The 26,924-nt window shown below is 41.3% G+C and overlaps 1 protein-coding gene across 1 annotated transcript in view; it reads right to left on the reverse strand.

The window, feature by feature from the left end:
- Window positions 1–4,251: 4,251 nt before the first annotated feature.
- The window catches only part of LOC120807940 (exostosin-1), a 182,567-nt gene continuing 159,894 nt past the window's right edge, over window positions 4,252–26,924 (reverse strand). The window contains exons 7-13 of the mRNA XM_078093028.1: window positions 25,377–25,509; window positions 21,801–21,919; window positions 20,833–20,928; window positions 15,123–15,212; window positions 9,207–9,367; window positions 8,154–8,325; window positions 4,252–5,028 (exon numbers count right to left, since the gene is read on the reverse strand). Coding sequence (XP_077949154.1) covers window positions 4,843–5,028; window positions 8,154–8,325; window positions 9,207–9,367; window positions 15,123–15,212; window positions 20,833–20,928; window positions 21,801–21,919; window positions 25,377–25,509 — 957 coding nt within the window. The 3' untranslated portion in view covers window positions 4,252–4,842. The remainder of the gene's footprint in view (window positions 5,029–8,153; window positions 8,326–9,206; window positions 9,368–15,122; window positions 15,213–20,832; window positions 20,929–21,800; window positions 21,920–25,376; window positions 25,510–26,924) is intronic.

A 26,924-nucleotide genomic window follows, 5' to 3' on the forward strand; every position in this document is an offset into this window, starting at 1 on the left:
AACACTTTATTTTACATATTGAATTATACGTAGTTTCTTTTTTCCAAAATGTTCAATGGAAAAAACTATGCAATTTGGTTGTGAGTAAAGAAGGTTCTCACGCTTCCAATTAATCAATAAATAGCCCTTTACTCGCGCTGAGCTGCAGTACAATCATTGCACGTGTGCAGATTTAAACAGGTGTTACTCTGTCAGACAGTTTCAGCTGTAGCTGCAGAACCTGCAGAGATTCTCCCGGCCTGTGAAAATGTTTAGTCGCTATCACCTTATGAAGGAACTTGTACTGGATTACACACAAAATAACAACACACATTTTCAACTTTGTACATAATGACTTATGGAAATTGTAAAATAGCACACAGGGGTTGATAGAAATTTGCAGATTGTATCCACTTGATCCACACACACACAAACACGCAGGCGCACACACACACACACACACACACACACACACACACACACACACACACACACACACACACACACACACACACACACACACACACGCACCAGTCTTCTTCAGTGGCGTTGATTTGTTGTTCTTAACTTAGAATTCGACTTCCTCTCCTCCTGATCAAAGCTCATTTCCGTGACAGTGTGCGCTCACTGTTTGTGTGTACGTGTTTGACCTTAAGCAATGCGCGATGCACACGGGTTTCATTCTAGAGATGTTTGTCCCACCCTTTATGAAAGTTAGCTGCAAGTTTGATTAATCTCCATTTCCTGAGTATTTATATAAGAAACATCCAGCTGTGTCGTCCACCAGCAATGAGGTTCGTACATCTGGAATTGCATTGTTAAAAAAACATTTTTATTTCCAAAAGTACGTCCACCATAGAATGTAGTTTTATGAACAATATGATGTTTGTATAATAAGCTTGTATTTCATTGTGCATTTACATGGAAGATCTGTTATTGGTTTTCTGCAGAAGGCTCTTTGTTAGACGTTCCTCAGGGAACACATTAGCTCGCCAAATAGAACTTTCAAGTGTTCTCTGTTGAGTTTCTAAATTGAGAAGATGAGACACAAGACAAGGGGACACTACAAACTAAATGTACATTTTAAAAGATTGACCTTTTCTCTTGTCCCTTGTTTTTCTCTTCCTCCCCCCTTGAGTGTTGGCTTTAGATTATCATCTCTATCATCATTTTATAGCCTTACTCATTGTGGAGAGTAAACACATCTGTTTTGTTACCATCATTAAAGCTGCTTGCATGAAGCAGCAGCATTGCTTGATCAAGCTTAACTTTACACCTGGTGCAGGTGTTTGTTAAATCTGGTTCTACCATCCTGAAAACACAGCCCAATGCACATCAGTAAAACTGTTCAAATGCCTACTTGTAGACCTCTTTTTTATTGATATTGCTGTTGTTGTGCTTCTCTCTGTAATAGCTCATGCAGGGAGTGCAGTTAGTGTCAGTGCGGGCTGCATGTGGGCTGCATGTGAGCTGCATCTGAGCTGCATGTATGCTGCATGTGCGCTCTTCTCTTACTGAACCACCTGAAGACTATTTGCATGAAAGTCACAAAGGAGTCTTTTTTCAGATGTAGACGCAAGACATTTTTAGCATTTGAACAAATCGTCAACGCTCCATTCAGAATCCATCCTCCCATCTGGCTTTCTCTTTCCCCACTTTTCACTTCCTTCATAATAGTGTGTCTACATCGCTCTCACGTACACACACACAAGTCCCCAGCACCCTACGACATCATCATGTGTGACTGCCCAATGTGACAAATGTGAGGGGACAGGCAATAATGAGAAACAGAGTTGGAAGAGTGGGAAAAGAACGTGCGACTGAGTGTGTTTGTCTGTGTGTGTACACGTGTGGGGAAAAAGAGGAAATCACAAGGCAGGAAAGAGAAAGAGAAAAATAAATGACTGGACGAGAAAGTTCCTTTACATATTTTAGCAACTGGCTCCTCCTAATGACTTTCTCTTTCCCTCATCTAGTGCCATGTGCTCATTTCAACCCCCTAAACCACCAGAACTAATAAGTAGACGAGGCTGAAAGAAGGTGAGCGGTACTTCGGGCCCTCCTGACTTCCAATCATAAGTCCATTTCGTCATGGATCTTTGAGGAATGAGGGCAATTTCTCATTGTGCAACCTTGGAAACTCTTCAGGGTCACACCAAATCAATGAGTGAACGGAATAATTATCACAACTCTATAAATCAAAAAGATTGGGCTTGTTCATGATTTATTTATGTTATTTTTATTGGAGTGAGGCAGCACCGCATAACAGCGGCGTAACGAATGCGATGGATACGGACGGCTTAGGAGAAATAAATAAACAACGAGAGAGATGAGAGGAAAGGAACGAAGAGGCCGACTGTCAGGATTGATTGAGTCAAATGGACTGATGGACAGACGTGGGATCCATCGCTGAGTGAGAGATGGATTTAAGGATGTCACGGCCTCTCTCTTTATTGCAGACATTTATGATGGTGCCATAACAAAACCATTGTTGTTTTCCTGAGCCTAATATTATAAATATTCAACATAGTGTCCTCTTTGGCAACTACATTTTAACTTGTACTCAAGTAAAACAAAGATATTTTGCTAGAAAAAATAAATTCTTAAATCTTATTTTACGTTTATTGAGCTGAGTATTGATCCAAAGTGACCAAGTATACATCAACCACGTGGTTCAGCCCCAAAACGTGCAAGAATCATGTAAACACATGATTAGATTAGCAGCCGGAGCTCAGTGGAGCAGTGAAATAAACTACACACTAAATGTATGTTCTATTCCTATGCCTCATTGAACCTTTCTATCATATAACTATATAGATGCTTTATCGAACAATACACATATTGTGTTTAAAACAATGCGGCAGCAGTCTCCAGCTCCAGCAGCCGCAGGCCAGATATACTGTATAAGGTCACCCGCTGTTGTTTCAAATGTAAGTTGCCATTTAATAGAATAAATAGAATAAAAATATACCTCGGAGCCCTAAAAATATCCAAACCCTTTTTTACACACTTAACACATATTTTTCTTTGTGTTTTCTTGCTGCCTGTTTTCCAATGGCATTGTGGGTAATCACAGACACCGCTGTGTAAAAGACAACAATAATGACTGCATTATGAATGGCACTGTTATTTTTCAAATGTCATGTGTTCACGAATGGAATTGTCATGAATGCATGTACAACATGATGCAGTAGTGTTTTGGTGTCACTCTTGAGTATTTCAATTAAACATATTGAGTGAGTGAGAGTTTGTGAGTGTAGTAGAGAACAAGTTCTGACGTTACAATCCTGTTACATTTTCTGATTTGTATTTCTTTTCTGTACTATGCATTTTTGTGGAGCTCTGTCGAGATGAAATACTTCTTCAGGACTACCAGAGACTGCAATGATGCCAAGATCATTCCATTCTTCTTTCTCTGCCCTAATCTTGTTCTATTTTAGAGAAATAAGAGAAAAAGGAGAAGAGAATGAGAAGAGAATGTGACAAATGTTGATAGAAAAACAAGACCAGCTGAATAAAGATTTTTTTAAATAAAGAAATATTACATTGAGATACACACTTTTGGCTTAATCCCATATTGCTGACATCAGACCTCTTTTCTATGTGCCGTGGCATTTACACTACACGCAGTACCTGGAGCAGCGCCGCTTGTTGATGGGTGAGTCGTTTCAGCTCGTCCAGCGGCTGCAGGAGCAGTCTGGCTCTAGAGAAAACCGGCAGGCTCTCCTCTGCGCCCATGTTTTATTGTAACAAGACTCACTTATTGGAGATACGTTCAGGTTCTTGCAGCCGAGCTCCAGCCGGGTGACTCCTGCTCGTGGAACATTGGCAGAATTATCGGTGAGCAGCAAGTTAGATCCCAAAGTGTTGCTCGATGTTTAAAATAAATACTCACTCATTTAGATCCGCGTCTATCTTTGAAGCAATGGGGCACTAAATTTGATGACTTAGATGGCTCGGATCCCTCAGCTGCTGGCTGCTCTCCCAGCTGCGAGGTGTGAGGAGGAGAAGGAGGAGGAGGAGGGACCGTAGGGGGCTCTGACTAAATCTCATTTGCGGTCCGATAAATTCATCAAATTCAGTGAGCAGGTCGTGCCAAGAAATGTAGTGGGATTGTTATTTATGCAGCTACATCAGGGTTGAAAGGGGTTCATGTGTGCCACAGAGCTCCCCTCAAGAAACGCAGAAAAGTCTTGAAATCATCCTAAATATTTGTTAGAAATGTGTCTTGCAAGCTGCATAATCTGTCAGAAAATCCTGGGAACTAGATCATTTTCAGTCTCATAACACAACATCTCTTTATTTTATTTTATCTATTTGCTTCATACAGACAAGAGCTGCAGCAGAAAATCTATAATAGTGTACAGGAGGCATATTGCCATCGTCTCTGGGTGTTATGTAGAAGCAGCTCTCACGTGGCTTGACACAGAAGCTACGCTTTGTCCTTTTTGTCCACAGTATGTCCTTACTTTACATACACAACCCCAGAATTTGCGTCCTTTTATTCCGTTTTTTTTTTTTATTACTCAAAACACATTATTCTTTTCAGGTAAAGTTGTCTTGTTCACATCATGCAACACGTACTGTATGTGAGGTCAGGACTGTATTGAATGTGTCCAGGTTATTACTGCATGTGTATCCATGCGGGTTTGCACGGTCACTCATAGTTATCAAAGCTGGGTTTCTCTGTTTCTATATAATAATGCAGTTAAATGCCTTATGTGCACCTCTGTGTTCATTTTTATGTCCAGTGTCCACGTGTGAGTTTTCCTTTACAGCCTCACAAATGTCCACATTCAGTGTGTGCATTCTGGGCACGACTTGGCGAACACACACGATGATTTGGTGTGTATCCTTCCGCAATCACAGCCTCTCAATGTCCCTGTATTTCTTCCTCAGGATGGAAACTTGGTCCCTGAACAACACGGGGTCCAGCCTCATCTGGGAGTGCACCAGGGGCATGAGACCTAGCCAGCGACTGAAGGCGTTCATGCAGGTCTGCCGCTGGGCGAAGTGGTCGGGATCGGCCCACCGAGATGACTTGGAGCCCTTGGTTTGGAGAAACACAAACGAGAGGGTGGCACAAATGTCAGGGATCAGGGAAACTATCAACCCGCATTCGAAGCAGGTGGTAATGTAATACTGTTATGACAATAATCCTACTTTCATTTACAGAGCAGCACAAGAAGAACATACTTCAATAAGGAATCCTTAAACTCCTGATGCAAAAGATAATCGCTTTGTGATGTAGCGATTGGACACAAGGTTAGTTAGTTAGGACGCTTCTATTAAGGCTTCTTCCTATTTTCTCTCTGCTGTGCTGCTAAATCCAGCCTGACCGTCTGTTTGTCTGGAATGTACTGTACATCATTTCATTTAACAATTACCAAAGAGGAGGCAAAAATGAATGCCAGCAGTAAATCTGAGGTCTGTCTTTATTGTGTATTTTTCAAGGTGCACATCTCCTTGGCTACAAGGTTAGTCGTCCTGTACGACTAAAACCTCCACTTTTTTTTCTTATCGTCGCAACAAACGTGGAGCCGCCCTTCTCGTTTAATCCTATGATGCCAAATTGCTTACCACACCGCAGATTACGGAGAAGCGGCGGTATCATGAGCAAGCAAAGACAGAGGACTTTGATGCGTCAGGGTCCCATTAAATCGCCTCCCCGCTGGAGAAGAGGCTTTTCGTGATGTTGCAGGAGGTGTAGCTCATAGCACACCACCTGCTCCTCTAGAGAATCCAGGTTCATCACAATGACAGAACTGGTCCACCTGGCCAGCTTTCACTCCGTGAGAATCCCCAAAGTAGCTGCAAACAGCAGCACAGGAAGTCAAACTGGTCTTACTCTGCCTGTGCAGCTGTGCAGGACACGTATCCTGGGGGGTTTGCACAGTCTAAAATGGTGCAGCTGATTGCATATCTATACTTATTCTCAACAGGGGCTGCAGCTTTAGAGGCAAGGGACGGACATATTATATTATTCCCGCCAGATAATGGAACTATGCAGTTCTTGTGAGGTTTTCACAGGATTTGAAGCTTTCTGTATTGAAAAATCAAACTATTTTCTCCTGCTGCTCTGTGTCCCCAGCTGGTTATCAGAGATGGACAGCAGGGAAGAATGAGGGGGGGGGCAAGTGGCTGCTGGGAGATGAGCTTTAGAGGGGGCAGTGGAGGACAGCAGACCCCTTTGATAAGCCCTGGCGTGGGGGTAGTGGAGTTGGAGCCGATTCATCCTGTGTGCGGCAGGAGGGTTAACAGAGGGTCACGGAAAATAGGAGGGAAAATCAAGTGGTTTGGCACTTCTAGAACATCTCCTATCGCGGAACAGGAAAATGAATGAGATGAATGAGAAATATTAGCCAGGACGCATCCGTCGAGACCGCTTTGGCTTTTGCCTACAAGATTCCTCCATTTAAACTTCAAGCAAAGTCAAGAATGGCGCGTGAGAGAGGGGGGAAAGCACACTCTAAAAGGAAGGAAGGAAGCGAGAGCGAGGGAAGGAGGGAGTAAATTTAGGTTTGCCGTGCTGCCTTCACAATTAAGACATTAATCACTGAGTCCATGCTGCCGAGTCATCATTCTGCCTGTGGTCAGACCATCAATCAAAAGCTGACCACAGGAAGCACTCACATACACAGGCGCTCTCACACACGCGCACACACGCACTTGGACGCATACGACATGGACATATATGGATTGCCCAGAGAAGGTCAGGGCAGTACATTGCTTGAAGCCTCCACTATTCTTTCAACAAACTCTTTTCAACATCTTTTCTATTCGTCAAAAAGGAGGCAAGTTAAAACATAAGAAAGGACTTAACGGTCTTAGAACTAATTCAAACAAAACAAAAGTATCGCTATGAAATACTGTTAATGATGAAGGATCTTTTGCTGTAAAGCAGAGGTCTTCAACAGGGGGTCCGCAAAGGTAATGCAGGGGGGTCGCGAAATTTTTGGTTGACAAGACAATTTTTTAAAACAATTTTTTCCCCCACAAATGTAAATGTCTTCAGAATGAGAATCAGAATTTTATTTATGTTCTTTAAATACACATTAACATGAATCCAACATATTGAAGCGAACGGATAAATTGATAGACGTTATCTGTCAGTGCGCAACACACACATTCAGCTTCCCTCAGCAGCTCTCAAGCTGGGCACCGGTTCACTCACTGCTCCTTTCATGCGAATACGACAGCGCAGGCACCAGCCAATCAGATCGCGTTTATGCTCACGTCTAAAGAGCGTGAAGCTCAAAAATAAAAGATGGCGGACCAAACTCTGTAGAATAGGGGGTCCCTGCTCCACCTCACCATCAGTTTGGGGGACCTTGGCTTTGAAAAACGTTGAAGACCTCTGCTGTAAAGGAATACGCGACATGCAGTACACAGGTAGAAAGGTAGAAATGTTCAAGCAAAAGAAGACTGACAGAAAGCGAACATGTGATGTGAACATGCAAGGAATTTAATGTAATCACCAATTATATAATAATTGCATTCATTTAGCCATTTTCCTGTTGTAGATGAAGGGTCATAGCTGATTTTTCTTTTGTTATGGCTTGATTTTGTAATCATTTAACACTGATTTGACACTGAAGCATTCCCTTAAGGATTTATTATAGTGTTGGCCCACTGGTTTGCTCTGTTTGTGTTATGACATCATTCAATTGAACTTGTCTCACCATGTTGACTGCAAGCCGGTGGCGGTGCTGGCAGAGCACCATAACAGATTTTGGAACAGATTTCTCTGTTTTCTCTACTTAACTCATACCACTGATGACTGACCAAATCTGCAGTGCAATTCCTTTTAAAAACCTTGAAAGTGAAAATGCGTTGCGGCTGTGATAACCATTCTTTAAGGATAACTTTCAGACTTAAAAACCAGATGGAATCAAGCGTAACAGAAGCCTTTTATTTATCCGTAGGCTCCTCTTCTATAAGGCTGTCAGACACGTATCATAACAATTTGAACCTATAAATGGTCTTTTAGTCTGATGCTGTTAGTGAACGTAGCGTTGCACTGAAGCTGTGCAATCTCGCTTGCAGCTCGTTGTGCAACAGCGCTGTCCCTCAACACAATGCGTATCCTTTTTCCCCTTAAACAAAGTTTTGCTTTAACTTCCGGCAGGTCTAATTGTGACATTTGTGCGTGTATGTCCAACAAACAGCTGTACCTGGCTCATCATGGTTTCCTTGTACTGCTTCTTCTGCGTGACTTTGACCGGCGGCTGCTTGGTAACAGCTGAAACCAGAAAGTTCATCAGGATGTCTTCACAATTAGCCATGCCGTCCACCATGGTGAGCAGGCTGGCCGGGACGTAGTGGGTGAACAGGTAGTGGTAGTATCTGACACACATACAGGAGATAAGACAGAGGAGGTTACCTGTGCATTTATTCCTTTCCCTTTGTTCCGTATGGTTTCTGTGTTGACCTCTCAGCAGCACGGGAGCACTAGATCACTGTCACCTGTGTTCCCTCTCTCTCTCACCCACACACATTCTCCCCCTTTCCTTTCAACTCATATCCCTTTTTCTAACAGGAATGTTGCTGGCATTTGACGTTTTGAATAAAACAAGGACTAAGGAGTACCACAACAGAAGAACATGGGAGCTTTGAATCTGCATTACAAGATGCTTGAATTCCAAAGTTGATGTTCTTCTTCATCTAATTTACCGCTCTGTTAAGTAATATGTTTAACCTTTTGTTTTTCTTCTTCCAACACCAGCTTTGTGTTTTTGACAATCATCAAGACATAGCAGAGAGGTGGAGAAAGATCATATCACCCTGATTCCCCTCTCTGTTACTCCTGTACAGAATGTGACTGTCGAGAGAAGACTGTTAATGTAGTTAGAATGGATCAATAGGTGCTGCAGATGCAGCACAATTCATTTCACTTACACTTTGTAATGCCTTTAAATGATCATCAAGGAAAACCAATAGTTTAGTCAGCGAATAGTATACTATATAGTCATATGAAAACAGTACAGGTTGATAGAACATGACAGACCTTGTACGTCAGCCATGTAAATAATGGAAAGAGAAAGTTCAGTTAATTGGATTCACTGTCACGTACTTCCTTCGTGCACCAAAGTATTTTGGTTCAATTCAAGTCTTTGTGAGCGTTTTACATTGTAAGAACCTCACAGTGTGAATTGTGAATCATTTGAATGACAAAAGAAATGAACAGCAATTGAAAGCCTGATCAGCGGGTCATAGGAGTTTAGTACCTGTGGTAGAAAGCTGCCCCCGTAAGGACCATGGAGTAGTCATTGGTCCATTTGGAGGTGTATCCCCAGCGGGACCTGGAACTGTCCCAGTAGTGGCTCCTCGCTGGAAAACCGACGATGCGCTCCGGAAAGCTTTGCCATACAATGAAGGCAAAATCCACCTGATGGAGCACAAAGTAAAGAATCCAGAGGTAAGAAAAGAAGACGAAGCAGGTGGGAAATGAGGAGCTTGAAATAATCTGAAAAGTTAAGGCAATGGGGTAAAACATTGAAAATGACCATGAGGAGGTAAAAGCTAAAAATGAACTGGGAAAAGATATCTGCTTGTTCACAAATCTGACAAATAGCACTTCAGCTTTGTGAAGTTTGTGAACTCTTTAATTTCTATCTAAGTTTCCATTGGCTTGATTGGGTTACTTTTTTCATGTCCAATTTAAGCAAGTCTGAGACAGCAAATATAACAAATAATAACATGAACAATGGAGGAATCCAAAAAAACACGAGTTGGCACAAACCAATTCAGTATATAGGCTTTCCAATGAAAACATTTTGGCATTTAAACTGGTGGAGGTTTTCAGTTCCAGTCCTTAAGGATATTTTGACTTTTTATATTTTGATTAGAAATCCCCTTAAACATCGACATTAAGCATTTGAATGCCAGCAGGACTTTGATCTGAAGAGTTCTGGCTTTCGTTTGCAGGATGTTTGCGCAGGTTTTGGTTGCATGCCAAATGCAATCTGGGAAACCGTCAGCTTTTAAACTGGATTGATTTGGTTTTGCAACCAAAAAGAGAAAATGTGACAGTTCATTTGACTAATTTGATGAGGTCCATTCCGTATAATCCAATAAACCATCAATTTCATTTAAAGTTTTGATGCAGCAAAACAGAAAACCCACTACACACTAATCGATTTCTTTTTGTTTCTTCTGATGTATCTCCCTTGAGTCTATTGCACTACATCCCTCCTTTTGAGTCTGAACACACCTTCAACATAATCACTGAGGAAACGCCTGAGTATGATTGTCTAACACACTTGTGTGCTGAGAGGGTGTTAACAGCCTTTTCAAGCTGCACATTATTCCTCCATCCATCCGTCTTTCCTTCTCTGTATCACTTGTCTGGAGTATCTCGTGTCCTTGAAGAAACTTGAGCTACCTGCGAAAGAAGCTCTTTTGAATTCAAAAACAGCACGGAGACTTTCAGGCGGACACACCGGAGGATAAAGGGAAGATCAGCACATAAATACTTGGTAATACACACAGACACAGAGGGACACACATAAACGCACGCACTCACGCACACACACACACCACACACACACACCACACCTCGGGGCCGGGTGAAGAAATTAATTACGAGAATGGTGGAGGTAGAGAGACGGCGTCGTGGAGGGGAGCACTGAAAGTGGATGTTCTTTAGCGAAACCTTGCGGCTTCTGTCATGAATCGCGTGAGCAATTACTGTAAAGCGCCGATGCTAAGCCGAGAGAAAGGTTGGAACTGCCATTCTACGTGTAGCCCCTGATGATGTGTGTCTGTGTGTGTGCGTGTGTGTGTGTGTGTGAGTGTCTGTGTGTGCCTGTGTGTTAGATGTCTCACCAGCTGTGCAGAAAGGATTAATGATATCATGCAAATATAATTTAGCCTTCATAGATTGAAAGGTTCTTTGGAATGTGAAATGGGGTGTGTGTGTGTGTGTGTGTGTGTGTGTGTGTGTGTGTGTGTGTGTAAGCTTACCAGGGAGTTAGAGGGTGACAGAAACTAGATATTTTGCATTCATAATCTGTCCGTCTTAATTAGGATTTAAAACAGAGTCTTGATACAGCCGAGGAATTCAAGGGAGAACTGAAAGTTGAACACAGCCTGTGTGCGTCTGTGTGTGTCTGTGTGTGTGTGTGTCTGAGACATACTAATAGGTTCTACAAGGCCAGAATTGATCCGAGGAGCAGAGGGTCAATCCAGCAATAGATCTGTAACAAATCTCTCCCGACATTTGGGTTCAACGTGTCCGATGTTATCAGATGAAAAGAAGCATTTCAGAGCCTGTATCTTCCCTCACTATGTGGTCTTTTTCCAATTTGTTTTGAGAAATTGTGTTTTCAATCAGTTTTTTTTCCTTCACCATGTGAAGAAGCCATGCCACCTGCGGCGCTCTCACCTTCAACCACCATCTGATTTTAGGCAGATAAAAGTGAGGAAAATGGGTCTTAAACGGAGCTTGTAGCGGCTTTATTGCAGTGGCTTTAATGAAGCATCATCCAGGCAAACCATCCTAAGGACCACACCGCGGCCACAAGCAGCCACTTTGGGTTTCAAGCTCACAACATCTCTTGAATAATGGCACATCTCTGTGGTGTGCGGTTACGTCCGGCTTGAAGTGTTTTCCAACATTTATACAGATTACTGTCAAACTTTTCATTTACTGCCCTGAAATACTGTAGTTTATTTCAATTGATTGCTCAAGGCGTTTGACAGTTCTAATACGGAAAGTTTATTTTGTGCCATGCATGGGGTGAGGATGAGGAGTTGTGGAAAGATGGTCTTTGAAAAGTGCCAAATCAGAGTGCGACTGTTCCCGGTCGATGGCTCCTGAACATGGCAGAGTCGGCAGCTAATGGTGCTAACGGCACCAACAGTGCAAACAACGGCAACAGTGCTGACGAGGCTGAAAGGGTTTCCACGAAGTGGGAACCGGATGGTGGGCACTGAGCTTTTGAGCTGCCGCCACCTCCGCCGCCCGAGGGCAGTACAAAGGACAGGCCCTTACAAGCAGCAAGACGGACACACGGAAGTCACACATACTGATGTGTGCAGTGTACGTGGAAGTTGTCTTTGGCTCAACGGGAAGGTACGCTTAGGTGACACTGACTAACATTGATTCTGTGAGTTGGAGGCTTTCATGCCTCTAACTTCGCTTGAAATAAGACAAAGGGCTCAGCGGACGGGATATGTGAGGTACATCACAGTCTGTCAACCTGTCAGAGACTGTGAGCTTCGTCAACTTAATCTGGGGAATATTCAATGTGTTAAAATTCACCATCCTCCCTCAAACAACATTTATATTTGTAACCGACAGTTATATTTGTAACATCGGCATGTAATGCGTAAAGTGTGTGAGTGTTAATTTTCACAAGTTTTTTTTACAACTCGGATTTGTACTCAAAAGCACATATTAAGTTTTTAGTGTTTGTTCAACCCCACTGATTTTTATTATGGAAATCAGTGATCATATTTTTATTGTTTTTTACTGCAAAGGCCTACATATAAACTGGACTTTCTCAAGCAGTTCATGGAGTTCATTAAGCAATACGTAAGTAATTCACAAACTGCACAAAGGAAATTCCTTTATAGTCTCAAGAATAGTGCACTCTGCAGACTGTGATAAAGTTAATGTATACATGTTCATTCAATACGTCACACTATGGATGCCTCTAACACCCTCACTCAACCTTGTTGTATAGTCGTGTACGTCAAAATGAGGGTACTTCCACTGAATCACACTAAATAAACTACCTAAAAAGCGTCTTCGATCAGCTGCAAAGTGCATTTTTAGAAAGCGGAAACCATATAGAGCTCATAATTTAGAGTTCCGTGGCTGTCAGGACAGTCGTGCTCTAAAAATATTATGCATTACTTATATGGAGGAGTTAAAATGACCACGACCCTTCAACAACTAAAGCACTAAAATGCATCAGCCACAGTGCATCAGGAATATACATTCAGAGAGGAGTGAGGATAGACAGTCCGCTGTTGCTGTTGAGAAACTAGTTCCACATCCACCATATTTAAGAAGTCGTCCAAAGGGCATAACTCAGCAGCGCGCTTGGCCGCCCAACAGGAGACAGTTGTAATTCGCCCCTCTAATCATGGAACACTCACACGTTAAATGAGCTCAAACAATGTAATTATGAAATTGGCAAAGTCATTCTTCCACTGAGGTATTATCATATGAAAAGTTCTATTAAAAGTCTAACGTTCTATCTTGCACATTTTCACTCACTTTCATCTCCTTTCAATAAATCCGCTCACCATGTTGAAAGGGAAATTAGGGGAACGGGTTGATGGGTCTCTCTCTCTCTCTCGCTCTCTCTCCATTAAACAAGCTGTGGGCCCATAAAAGTTTAGTTGCACAAACTTGCTCATGTTGCTGTGTCACAAATTGTAGCGCAATAAAGTGTAATTGTGCGATTCCCGCCAGCGTAGAAAAGGTGACTCGCTCCCATCAATTAAACACCTCAGAGTTTAAAGACATATTGGATATCTTGGGCTCATTGAGTCACACAACCGATTATGGATTGCATCTTTTACTCGCAAAAAAGCTGATGAGCAACGAGGCTGCTACTTCTAATGACTGAAGTAGAGAAATGCATCACAGATGAACTGTTCTTGATCATATATTTTGCTAAATTCCTTTGGCCGAAATATCCATTAAATGTATTTATATTGACTATTGCTGTGAAATTGCCTACAGTAATCCAGCATTTTTATTTTCACCATTGATATCAGCCTCAAGGCTCACTGTCCACAGCTCCCTCAGAGCTGTATTAAAAATGATATTACTAGCTGCTAGTAATTTAAAATCATTTGACTGGTGAAACACAGACTAGCATTTATTGCTTTGATTCAGTGTTGTGGTTCAGTTCAACGTCTTGCTTATTCTTACAAGAACAAGAAAGTAACTCTTAATGTTTTTAAATAAAGTCTCAGCAGGACTATAGAGCCCCCTACTGGATCCCCAAACAGGACGCCATTCAGGGTCTCCAAAAAGGCAGAATATGCCCAACTGCTGTCTGGGTCATACGCACAGTCTTCCCCCACACAACCCAAGGGCGTAGGGGGGGCGACCCTTTGGTCCACCGGGGTAAACTCCCATGTAGCAGCACTCAGCCGGGGACTTGTGAATATCTTGTTACCGCCCGGGGGGGAGCCCAGAGTACAATAGAGTCCATCCCCTATCCAGAAGTGTGGTTCCAGTGCCGAGGCCGTGCGTAGAGGCGAGCCCCACCGGATCCATGACAGCCTCGCAGCCCCCCCCCCCCCCCCCCCCGCAAGCTCCGCCTCCTTCCCCTTGATTTTCCTTTACTTTACACATTTTTGTCTGCTTTTATATTCCCTTACATTTTTCCTCTTTTGCTACCTCTGAACTTTTCTCACTTTACCCAATTTCCCTTCTCTTGTTTTGTTTTCATTCTCTCATATTTGCCTTTAATCTGGTGTTTTCTTTCAACGTTTTATTTCAATTTCCACCCTGTAATTACTCCACTGTTCCATTTCCTTTTTACCCTTCCCTCTGCTCGTTAAATTAAAAGAACACCATCTCAAGAGTGTCTATCTTAACACCACGTCAAACTTATTGTCTCAAGCATCCTGGCAAATTATTGATTACTTGGCTAAACTTCCTTCTCATCCTAACTTTTTCAATTTTCTACTGCATCCGTAATTGTCCTTTAAAGGATAAGCACATTTTCCTTCTCTCGTGTGGTGGCCATCGCAATGTTTTTGGAATTCATTTTGAATGAATGGTCATCGTGATGAGCGTGGACTGACTATCTCATTTAGGGTGGATCAATACTGTGTTAAGACAACACCACCTTTTGCCACAAGCTGACATAGACAATAGGTGGTTGTAAAAACACTCCCGTCAGAGGGTGGAGTGATTCAAAAGTGTTGAGATCCCTTCACGTCAGTGGTTTGTAAGTTGAAAACCCCCCCGAACCTTATGGAAAACATTGATTTATTCCAAAAAGGTGCTGTGTTTAGTCACTTAAAAATCCGATCAGATGTCTGATAGGTGGAGGTTTAATTAGCCTTGCTATAATGTGAACCACTTTGAATTGCCTTGTTGTTGAAATGTGCCATACAAATAAGTTCACAAAGGTTGTACAGGGTTTGTTAACAACTCACCAGCAACTCACCTCATTTGTTGAGAGAACCGAGTCTTCATCCAGACTGAGAATGGCATCAGTGAGGATGACGCCGTGGGGGATAAAACGACTGCTCATCGTCTGGAGGGACAGAAAGAGAAAACTGATATCACCTGCAATATATTGATACAAATATCACAAATTATCAAAAGCAACTCAAACTACAAATTACATTCGATGGTAGCTAACCTGGAGCCCCCAATTAGATGTTTTGGTTCATATATTAGTTTTTGGGGTATTTTATACTTTAATTAGGTATAGGGACTGATAATAAACAACAGTGTCAAAAAATCTTCATAAACACTTCAAGAGGTATAGAATTGATATCTGCTCTGAAAAATGAAGGAAAAATCTGCAACAAATGATAAAATGTGTGCCCATCGATCAATGATCTGACTCAATAGGTTTGGTGTGAGCCTTTATCAATTCACTGGCAAAAAGAAAGTGTAGTAGACCTTGATCCGTTGGCCTAAAGAGGGCTGCTGCAGCTGATTATGTTATTGACCTGTGATTAAAGTGTAAATTATTGAACTGTTGAGTATTAAAATAAAACAAGAAGCAGATGTGCAAGAGGTCATGTGGTCAGCGTGTGAATCCAAAGAAAACTGAGCCCTTCTGTGGGGGTCATTCGAAGAAAAAAATCTTTCTTTTGATTCTGATCTGTAACATAATCCATTCGGCGAACATTATGATTTCAGAGGGGAAAATTACTGGCTGTGGTTTACATTTATTTCTCGGCAGATATCTTGGTCATGTGGCATGTGTAAGTCATTATGTAATTGAAATGGACCTCTGTGTTAACTACAGTCACCACAGTGGTATTTAATACAGATTTACTGTTGGAAATAAAGAATATTGAATTCATATGCCCCAGGGGTAACATTAAGAGGCTTATTTTACAACGCAACGCCACAAATATCAGCAGGTTTAATGTCGACTTTCATCTCAACTAATGAGTTGATGAATGCTGACTGCAAAATCATTTCAGTGCAACATCAAATGAATTCCAACCCAAATCGCTTCAAATATTTGAGTGCCACATAAAAAAAACATATTAATTCACTGCACAAAGTAAGTACTCTTGGCAGAAGATGTATTTTCTTTGGACAGCGGCCCTAAAATCAGCAGGCAGGTAATTAGTTCTGTCAAGATGAGGTTCATAACAGCGTAACAGTCTCTCAGTCTGCCGTCACAGTGTTATTGGATGTAGTAAATTAACCACTTGCCTGATTACTGACTGTATTAATCCTGGATTCATTTTCAGAATGCAGAAACTTCATTAAAAATATTTCCATTAGTAAGACAAAGTTTATGCACAATACAATGCAAAATGCACACGCATTACCAAGGGACACATTTTGACCTCAGTGCATTTCCCAGAATGGATGTACCTCAACAGTAGGATGGATATCCATTACACTAAAAAAACATTACAGTTTAAACCTAAAAGACTTTGGGTGATCTCATGATCTTTTTCTCAGGCCAAGTTTTCACTTTGACTCCTGACTCTGTCTGCACATCGCCTTGCTTCTCAGAGCGCCGTTCACTCGTTTATTCAACTCGTATTCATTCTGAACGGTGGCAGAGTTGATATGATTCACGCTTAGTTCTTGCTCGATAACGCGAGGGGACTCTTGTGCATGCCGTAAGACTGTCGGTGTTGTTCCTTGTCAATGAATTCACATCACATCCTTACCGACAGACAAAACCCACCTCCTCCCACCCGCCTTTCTCTGTCTGGACAGAGATTAGATCCCACTGAGATCACTGGAAGTTCAATGGTCTGAACCGTATCTTTGTCGCTCTCTTTATATTTGCCGTGACTCCTGCTACTCAAAGGGGGGACGTCTTTGTGGATAACTGGTCCCTCTAAAAAGCGTTGCACGGGTATCTGATGTATTTCAATCCCAGCTAAAAGGAGAAGATCACATTTTCATTTCATGATGAACATTTTGACGAGCATCTTATTATTAGAGTGAGATATTGGGGTAAAGAAAAGATGTCTTTGTTTACATCTTGATTGAAAAACGAAGAGGATAACACAGAGGCTAACTTGTTTACATTGTGGACATCTAGTAATTGGACTTTAAAGTTGAAATTAACATAACGGCTTACGTTATGTTATATACTGTGTATTGTACTGCAAGTTGTTGTGTGTTACAGCAAACATGGACTTGATTTAAAGCTGCACTAACTTGTACTATTTTCTCATAACCTCGTTATGAGTCTTACCCTCGACTTTTACATTTTCCTACTCAGTATATTAGGCTAACAAATGTATCGAGACTAACAAGGAGTTGAAAAGGAAAGAAAGTAATGACTCAAGATTATTATTGATTGACATTGTACGTGATCGTGTCACATCATTATCTCAGATCTTCATTATCTGAAGAATAAAAAATATAGGGCTGATTTCGACAGAAACTTGACTCCAAAAGAATGCTAATGATGATCCGATTGGAAAACTATTACTTGACCTTGTAACTCTTCCCCTTTTTGCTCTTTTGGTTTAATTTAAAAACATATATAAGCAACTTAACTTAACTTAACTTATCAATATTGAATGCAGGGTGTAGTCGTAAACCATGTAATATTGCAAGGTGATTGATGAAGGTGAGATATAGTCGACATATTAGGGAGTCCATTGATAATATTGATGTGAGTGTCACAAATGCTTATCCAGCAGCCTCGCTTATATCAGGGTCGAGCTATGAGCAAACAGATTGATGTGATCCGTTAACCATGCTGCCTGCGCGCTTACACCATCGCTAAATAATGTAAACTTACAATTCAAAATCATTTAGGGGTCTTAAGCCAAAGTGGAAACCGAGTGGAAACTACAATTGTATGTTGTGTACGTATATTGACAGCAAACAAGAAAGTGCTAGGACAGAAGCATGTGACAGGGTCAGAATATCTATTGTGAATAAAATATCTTAATCAAAAGTATGAAGACATTGGAAATCAAACGGATGGACGTTTTTGAAATCTCTCTGTTGAAATTGCCTTTCACCTGACATCAATCTTTAATGCCTTATAAGAAATGTTGCATAACAGGGTGGAGGCAACGCATGTTAAAAACCAATTCAAAAGATGCTGGATAAAAAAAAACATTCATGTAAGATAAACAACTATTTGCTCTGAAAAGCGCAGAAATGTCAACTTGTTTGAAAAAAGGAGTATGTAACGTTAGGAACAATAATTTACCATATATGTAATTCTTGCACTCAAAAATGCCAGTTTTTTGACAATTCATGATGTTAGTAATGTAATGAAGCAGCTTATAATATATCTGCAACAATTGTTTTAGAATGGTTCAAACATGTCAATCTTCAGCGTGCCTACAGTGTTTTAAACATCTATTCCAAACACCTCCTGCAGTCGATCTCTGAGTTGTGGAAAGTTTAAACTTTGTCCTGCTCCCTATTTGTCAAATCTTTTGAGCAGTATTAACACTTCAGGTCTGGATTGATTGTGTCGCAGTGAAAGTTTAAATGCCAGTAGAAATGTGTGATGAGTCAGAGTCAACACAAAAGGGTAATTCTTTGCAAATGATTCACAGCTTCACCGAGATATTATTCTCAAATGCAACAGCTGAGGCCTACAGCAGACTTAACACGCTACAAGACGATATGAAAACCCCAAAAGCCTGGCAACACACTGGATCAACAAAGAAGAAGCCCGACACAACTACAAGGCAAAAGCGCTTGGCAACAACATGAACAGAACCAGCATACGCTACAAACAAGGGACCAGAGGTCGGTGAACGGCAGGGGTTTATCAGGTCTGATGAGTAACTGAACACAATCTGGGGAAAAACAGGCAGGAATCCAAAGAATATTATAATATTCTTCCAGTTAAATCAAGGATTTCTCTCACGGAAGCAAGAAAACTATTTTCCTGTTCAGGCATAAGATCTGTGGGGCAAAGATGAAATAAATAGTATAGTAAATAGTAGAGTATGTTATTCTACAAAAAAGGAAAGGAAGGAGCAAGAGAAAGTAAATAAAAGCCTGATGATATATCCCAACATTGTAGAGGAGATCCAATCATGACCAACTGCAAATTACCCGGCTGCTGCGCTCTGTCAGGGCGATTTGCAAACTTTTTTGTGAGTGTCTGGCTTTGACAGCGGGAACAAACGCAGCAAGCGCTTGATAGGAAGCGGTAGGAGCATCTGTCCAGGCTGCATGACAATGTACCGCACGACACACGCTCACATACACACATGCATATCATTGCCTTTGAGGCGTGTTTAATTGTCACCAGTGGAAACATTGTTCTTGTGTTTCAAGTGGGATGCATTTACATGAAAACAAAGAGAAGCAATTACACCACAAAGCATGATGATCAGAGAGCAAGGGCCCGGTGATCATTGGATGAACCAGTGAGAATGTCACCGGGTGCGTTTGGGGAGGTGCTTGATTGTTTGAATAGCTAAGTAATTGAATGATTTGCAAAAACACAAGTGAATTGTAAGCATCATATAACAGTTGTAAGTTAATTTGTGCCCGTATGTGAGGACAGAAAATTACTCTACAACACTGTAAATGACCACAATCCCGACAAAGTTACTTTGCCGGCTTGACTCTAATAGCTGAATTGAGTCTCCCGTCACTTCAATCTAACATTATCAGGAGTCTGCATTACGTTACAATTAACACAAGACAAAACATGATCTAATTCACTGTTTGTTACATTATTACAACTTCGTCTCTCCATAATTGTTAACATTGAAAAGTTTACAAGTACTTACAAGTATTGGAATGTAACTAAGCTGGAATGTAACTAAATGATAGGTATGAGGTACCTGCACTAAACTGCATACGTATAACTGTAAACTGAATACGTGTACTTCAAATGTATGGTACATTCTGAGATATTTGACTTTTATTGGAACAATAAAGACCAAGATAAAACACTGTCTGTAGCAGCCAATCACGCCTAATCAATAATCAGTTTACTTGCAAAACAGTCAATAAAAGCCAAATTTACCACAGGCCCTGTGCAGTAACAGAGCAACTAAAAGCCTTTTTCAGTGAGTCAGGCTTAAAAAGTAAAAACTAACAGATACATTTCATCCTCAATGAGCTCAATCAGGGTCCACTCATGTTTTGCTGCAGGTTTTAATGCAACAACATCCCCAAAAGGTCTGAACATCTGCCGTTCTCAATGGTGCTTTGCTTAATTTGTTGGATCATCCATCATGAAATGAGGCGGAATATCTCCCAAAGGGTATTGCAAAATCAAAAATGCACCAAGCAGGATCATTAGAGGTGTATTTCTAATTTTTTACTTTTTTTTGTGTTGATGTGTGCTTGCTTGCATCCTAAAGACGTAGGAGGGGTTAAATAAAGAGGAGAAATCAAATTCATGAAACATGTATTTGGACGATAATGTAATTAACTGTAAACTCATTTTTGGCTGCATTTGAAAAGTAATACTACAGATACATGCATTAATAAGTCATGAGAGGCGTCTTATTTAGGCATACATACACACACAAGTGCACGCACATTCAAGCTCTCCTTAAATTTTCCCCTTTGAACCCAAACATGTGCTCATCTTTCTTTTTTCAGGTCCTAACTTTGGGATTCGTGTTTTTCAGAAAGCTGCTAGAAGCGAAAGACACTTCTTTTAGAAAGGCCGGATAAAACTATTCTTTAAGACATAATGGAAGCAAAAAGCTAACAGCTGTTACCTTGGTTTGTCCTTCAACGACAGTGAGAGGCACGCTGGTGGAGGGCCACTTGTTCCTTGGAGGTAAAGGCTTGTCGAAGTTCCATAAAACCACAATCTGTACGGGAAAATAGAGTCAGTTAACATTATGTAAACATCAAAATAGTTACACATTCATTTCTGCATAACAATGTGTGAAACAGCTGATTTCCTCCGCAAGGTAAAATATAAAGACACCTGTGTTTGGTCTCGGGAGGCATTTCTTTAAAGGGGCAGTTCTATATATATATATATACATAAATAAAATACCATAATTTATATGGTATCATTTACAGTCTTATGAGAAAGAAAGGATAGAATAAAATATGAGGGGTAAAAGTCATATTATGAGAATGATCTTAGTAAACGTTTCCTTTGAGAAGAGCATATGTTGTGATTGGATAGGAGCACGCGTGTTGATGTAAAGCTTCTCCTGACTTCCCTGATATATTCTGTCGTTACTATTTTTCCTTTGAGCAGCTCACATACTGTAGTCCTTGTGTCTGCATACTCTATCAAAACCCTCCCCCCTTTACTTGGCATTTAATTTCAGCCTCCAATAGCATATTGTGCTTATTGATTCATCTCCAGGTCCTCAACATCCCTCACAGTAGTATTCAAGTATGACGACTCGTTGCTTGATTTATTTTCCACAGCGGGCCTGACACCCTGTTGTATTTGAGGAATGGCTGAAGGTAGTCGAATTTTACTACCTTAAGATGCAAGTCCACCAAGAAATTGTATAAATAATGCAACAGGAGAGCAGAATGACTGACAAAGAGAAGAAGCAGCAAACACAAGTCACAAGTGATACATATCTATCACAAAATATTGATGCCTTTTTCAATTGTTCACTCTGCTATGCGTTTGCATATTAAATGCTATTTTAAATTTAATTTCCCTTCGTTAAAACCGCACCAAACCGCAGCGGGTTGCAGATACTCTTCCCACCTGTGCACAGAACTTGGACTTGGCTATAGCAATGATGAGCTTCACCACGGGGGAGATCTGTGACTGCAGAGGAGTAACCGTGTGGATCACAGCTGTGAACTGCTGCGCCGGGCTCTTACCTGGACACACACACACACAACCACACACACACACACAGAAAAACTGATGAAGTGATGTCATGGGTAAACTGTGTTTAGGTTTTGAACACACATTTGTGCAGACGCAGCTCTCCATGAAGCTCGATGGCGGTTAACTGGACACAGAATGCTCCACCGCCTGCACCTGTCATCAATCATCCTGACAGGACATACAGCCCCCTGCTTCTCATCAGTGAACGCGTCTAAACACACAGTTTTCTTTCAGTGTCTCCTTTTGTTAATTGTGAATCGCGCTGGAATGTTCCAATCAGGAGCGTAGCGTGTTTCCTTGCCGACTCACAATCAAACAACTTTTGTTAGTAACTTACTTTGGATTTCATTGTGTCCAACAAATGAACAAAATTCATCAGAAGGAGAAATATTGGAGCTGAAACAAAACTTTAAATTACTATCCACGATAAATGTATACGGAACAATGGATGAATAGAGTTAGGGAAATTGATCCCCCCGTGGCAGTCTGGGAAAAAGGAAGATTTCAATATTATAAAGCTTTCATGATAGAATTACATTTTCTGAAAACATTTTCTGTATTATTATTATACATTATTACCAGATCAGGTTGACGCACCACAAAGCAGCGCAAACGCGTCTTTGTTTCATGCGTTTCAGGGATGATTGTGATCATTAATATGCACCACACATTGTTATTGCATTTTAATACGCCAAACTCAGTGATCACTTTCCTATTTACCCGTCATAAGAAACTATTAGCATCCATTTGGAGTTGTGTTTGAGTCCATCAGATGAATGTAAGTCTCTTATGCAGCCTGTTTTCTGATCCGAGGTGCAGATTGAAACTGGTGAATGAACCAAAGAAGTCAAGTTGTGGGTTCTAAACCAAAACAATCAGCCGAAAGATGCTAAAAAAACACACTCTCACACCACCGAATTCCTTTGGAAAAAAAAAAATTAAACAAGCTGTGTGGGAAAGTGGGAATACAGGATCGGTAACCCGGGGCGGATACAGTTAGGGCAAACTCGCGGACACAAGCAACACACCCGACAGCTATAGAAGGCGAGCGCTGCAGGAACACGGCGTGCCAAGTGTCAGGTGGGTGTGGGAATAGGGGAGAAGACATCCTCGTGGATATGGGGGAGCCAGAGTGCTCTTTAGTGTTGCTCTATCCATCTCTCTGACACCAGGTCCCCCGACCAGCCATCTCAGGTGGGCTCGGTGGTATTTATGGAAGCGCACGCTCTGACCTTGTGGGGGTCACAGGAACAGGCTCAGCCCTTCTGTTTGATCTGCGTTTTATTGGAAAGAGCCGAGACACATTGGACTTGATTAAATTACGTCCATTTAAAAAACAACGCAGAGCGTCGGACCCTCCGTTCTTTTAGCTTCGCCCCTTATTCAAATCTTGAGAGTTGAGGTCATTGGTTCACTATTCCACCTGGCTTTCATTTGAGAGAAGTTTCATTAATCCAGCTGTGAATGAGTCAAACTGCCCAGAAAATAAATATGGACGGCACTATCAGCTGTGGATAAGTGTTTTTCAGTAAGAGCTGTGGTCCGTGGAGTTGACAGCTTTGTGTTTCTTCGTTACTGCCTGCAAACACGTGTCTGTTTGTCATCACCCTTCACTCTCTTGCACATACAAACATTCGTGATTTTAAGATTGACCTTTTATAGTATTCTTCATAATCTCATTAATTGAGGATTTGCCAATGTTGTCTCTGATGAAGTCGTGGCAATGAAGCACAGGGAATTGAGTGAGTCGCTCTGAATGTTTCACCACCACGGACAGAGACAGACTGCAGATGTGCCTCCATTTAGAGGTCAGATCCTTCCGATGTTTTAATCCCTGAGCTGAGAACTTTTAAAGTTCACGTTGCACTTGAACTGGGTGGTCACTTAATATTAAATTAAAAATGAAATGTATTACTTTTTAAAGTTCATCCCCTTGAATTTACGTTAAATGGATTACAAGCTATAAACTTTTCTGATAAACATTGATACTTAATATTTTGAGAGAGTAAAGCTCGGAATATTCACTTGCTAGCACACAGACGATTTCTTTTCTAATTTGGTGTGTGATAAACACATTTTGTTTTTCAAAAAAATTTGTTTGTTTCATACAACCAGAGCCAACTCCACAGCACAACTTTACACTAGCTGAAATGAAGCTATAACTTCAGCCATCAAATCAGGTAATTCGATTAGCTCCTGAGATGTCTGATGATAATCAAAAGTTCTTTTCATGGGCTTAGTTGGGGGTTCGCTGTCTTGTCTTGATTTAAGAGTTAGGTAAGGGGGGAATCAGGATGTGCCGAGCAGGCAGACACGAATTCTGACAGGATGGGGAGTCAGTTTCTGTCCTGGCTGAGGAATGCAAGGTCTGCGGGTCAACTAGCAGATGTGCCAGCCTAAGGGGGGTTTAGAGACACTTTATTAGTTTTAAAACATGATGTTCTTGCTGATGTTAGTTAGTTGTTCTTCCGGCCTGTGTGCTGCCTGAACTGCTCCTGCCTTTGCAAACGCAACGCTGATACTTGACCTGTGATCTGACAAATAAATCTCCCAGAACGAGAGAAGTTGTTCGGCTGACTTTTTGATAACCCCGACCAGGCTCCAATTCTTGAACACGTATTCTTACACTGATCAGTGAACTTTTTCAAACTAACTGGCAGAAGTTGCAAGTGGTTTGACACGAAAGTTATGCGAAGTTAGCAGAGTGAGACCGTCGTACAATCGGCATTGACGACAAGTCAACATGCCAACTGGAGATGGCAGCCGCTAAAAAAGTGATTTACTGCAGCGGCATAAACCAAACAGCCCCATCTTTCCTTCCATGCGTCCCTCCTTGCTTCCTCCTAACCCTCGTGTCCACGATTCCTCAGAAAAAGGCAAATATCGATCTCAGTTAGCCTCCGTCTCTCCGCTCTGCATGCATATGCACTCACGCACACACACACACACACACACACACACACACACACACACACACACACACACACACACACACACACACACATCTTACAGATTCAGTTAATAACGAGTTGTGCAAACTATATCGTAAGGTCAGCTTGTGTTTTCATATTGTTGTTCTGAGATAATTTATGTTGGTTGAAAATAATTAGAGACAAAACTGGAATAATTGTAGCTACATTTACAGGAAAACTAATGATGATTCAATCCAAAATTGAATTGAGAGAACTGCAACCCCATCTATTATTTTCTGTTCTGAAATAAAAGATGAAGCAAAAATATTGCTTCAGAATCAGTTAGCTGAGCTCTATTATTTATAGTTTTACTGTTTTGAAAGTCCAAGCAATGTGAGGATGCTCAGGGGACTTCTATTTTTCATGATTTCTAAGCAGATTTCTAACACTTACTCCCTATAGATTCAGATGTAATGGTACCAAAATGAATTTAAAAAAGCCTGTTAGTGAACAGTTATGACTTAAGGACTCTTACCCAGAATGGCATAGTAAAAAGGGAACTGGACAGGGTCAGTTGAGTACTGGGGGAGTGCATAGAGACCACCAGGGAGGGAATTCCACAACAACCCGTTTCTGGACACATGGGAATCCACACGGTCCTGGATGATCTAGACAGAAGAAACAGGAGGAGGTGCAGCATAAAAAATAGAACAAAATACAAAAATCACAAATCAAAGTTAACAAGAGTCAGAAAGGAGTGAGTGAAGTGAGACAGAAGGGTGTTAATAAAAGGAAGAGTACCGATACTTTTATTTCAGTTTGCACGCACTGCAGTGACACAGAGACAATTGGACACTGCTACAATTTCCCTTGAAGGATTTAGGACATTGTTTTGGCATTGAGTACAACATCGAACCAAACATACATCTCTCCCCTCTCTCGCCTTATGGCTCCTTTGACTTCTATTGGATGGACAGGACAGACAGTCTGGTCTGGGAGGAGAGAAGAGACAACATGTAGCAAAGCCCCGCGGGTTGGACTCATGGTCCATGTGGCGCTTCATACTGGACTCTTGAATCTTCCCCTTTCAACTCTAGATATTTGTTAAAATGCCTTAAGAAAAGTGGCCAGCTGTTTAGCTGAAGCTGCAGTGCTCGGGGAACAGACCTTAGATACTTGAAATTTTCTCTTGAGGCATCAACTTTATCCCAACACGAGGAGTCCATCAGCTATTTAGCTAATATTGTCCATCTGGCTTGTTATCAAAGGTCAGGTTGGTGTGTTGAGTGTTGTGAGTCTTCAGGGGTCCTTAGAGGAAGACCGACAACACAACTTCCACCTGCTGTTGGGCCTCTGGATCCACAAGCATTTCAACTTCAACAAGGATGAAATGTATTTCATTTTATCAAACTGTGGTACATTCTTTTTTAAAGTATCTTACAGAGATATTTTATTTGAGGTTTAAAGATACTCAGCATTTGTTTCATTTGAATGAGGTTCATAAATGAATGGTAAAAATATCATTACTTTGAGTGATATAGAATATGTTATTAACAAGTTTAACATCTATAAGATACTGAAAACAAAGAATGAACGAGTACATCTTTGAGGGGCATTTCTCTCCAGCTCCAGAGCTGTCTACCGATCTGTGGCAAATTGGCACTTAAGCCAGCTCTTAACACACACACACACACACACACACACACACACACACGCACATGCACACACACACACACACACACACACACACACACACACGCACATGCACACACACACACTCCCAATATGCCTCATGACACCAACTGTCAGGCTCGCAGTATGCAGGCTGCTACAGTTATCAACAACGCCTCATTTCATCCTTTTAGCCGGGGGGCGTTGTGGCTCTGAGTTTTTTAGCACATCTGGCCAGTAGTGTGTGGCTGTCGTTTGGCTTCTATCTAATTTCATACCCAGTTGGTGCGAAGCATTCGGGCTGTGTCACTAAGGTGCCATTTGTGCTTTGATTGTAAGAGAAGAAAGGCTGCAAATGAAAGATAGTTTAAGCTTTAATTCAATACTTCACCGTCGCATCCACTAAAATAGT

Source organism: Gasterosteus aculeatus, chromosome 18 (genome assembly GCF_964276395.1).
Source record: "Gasterosteus aculeatus chromosome 18, fGasAcu3.hap1.1, whole genome shotgun sequence".
NCBI classification, from domain to species: domain Eukaryota; kingdom Metazoa; phylum Chordata; class Actinopteri; order Perciformes; family Gasterosteidae; genus Gasterosteus; species Gasterosteus aculeatus.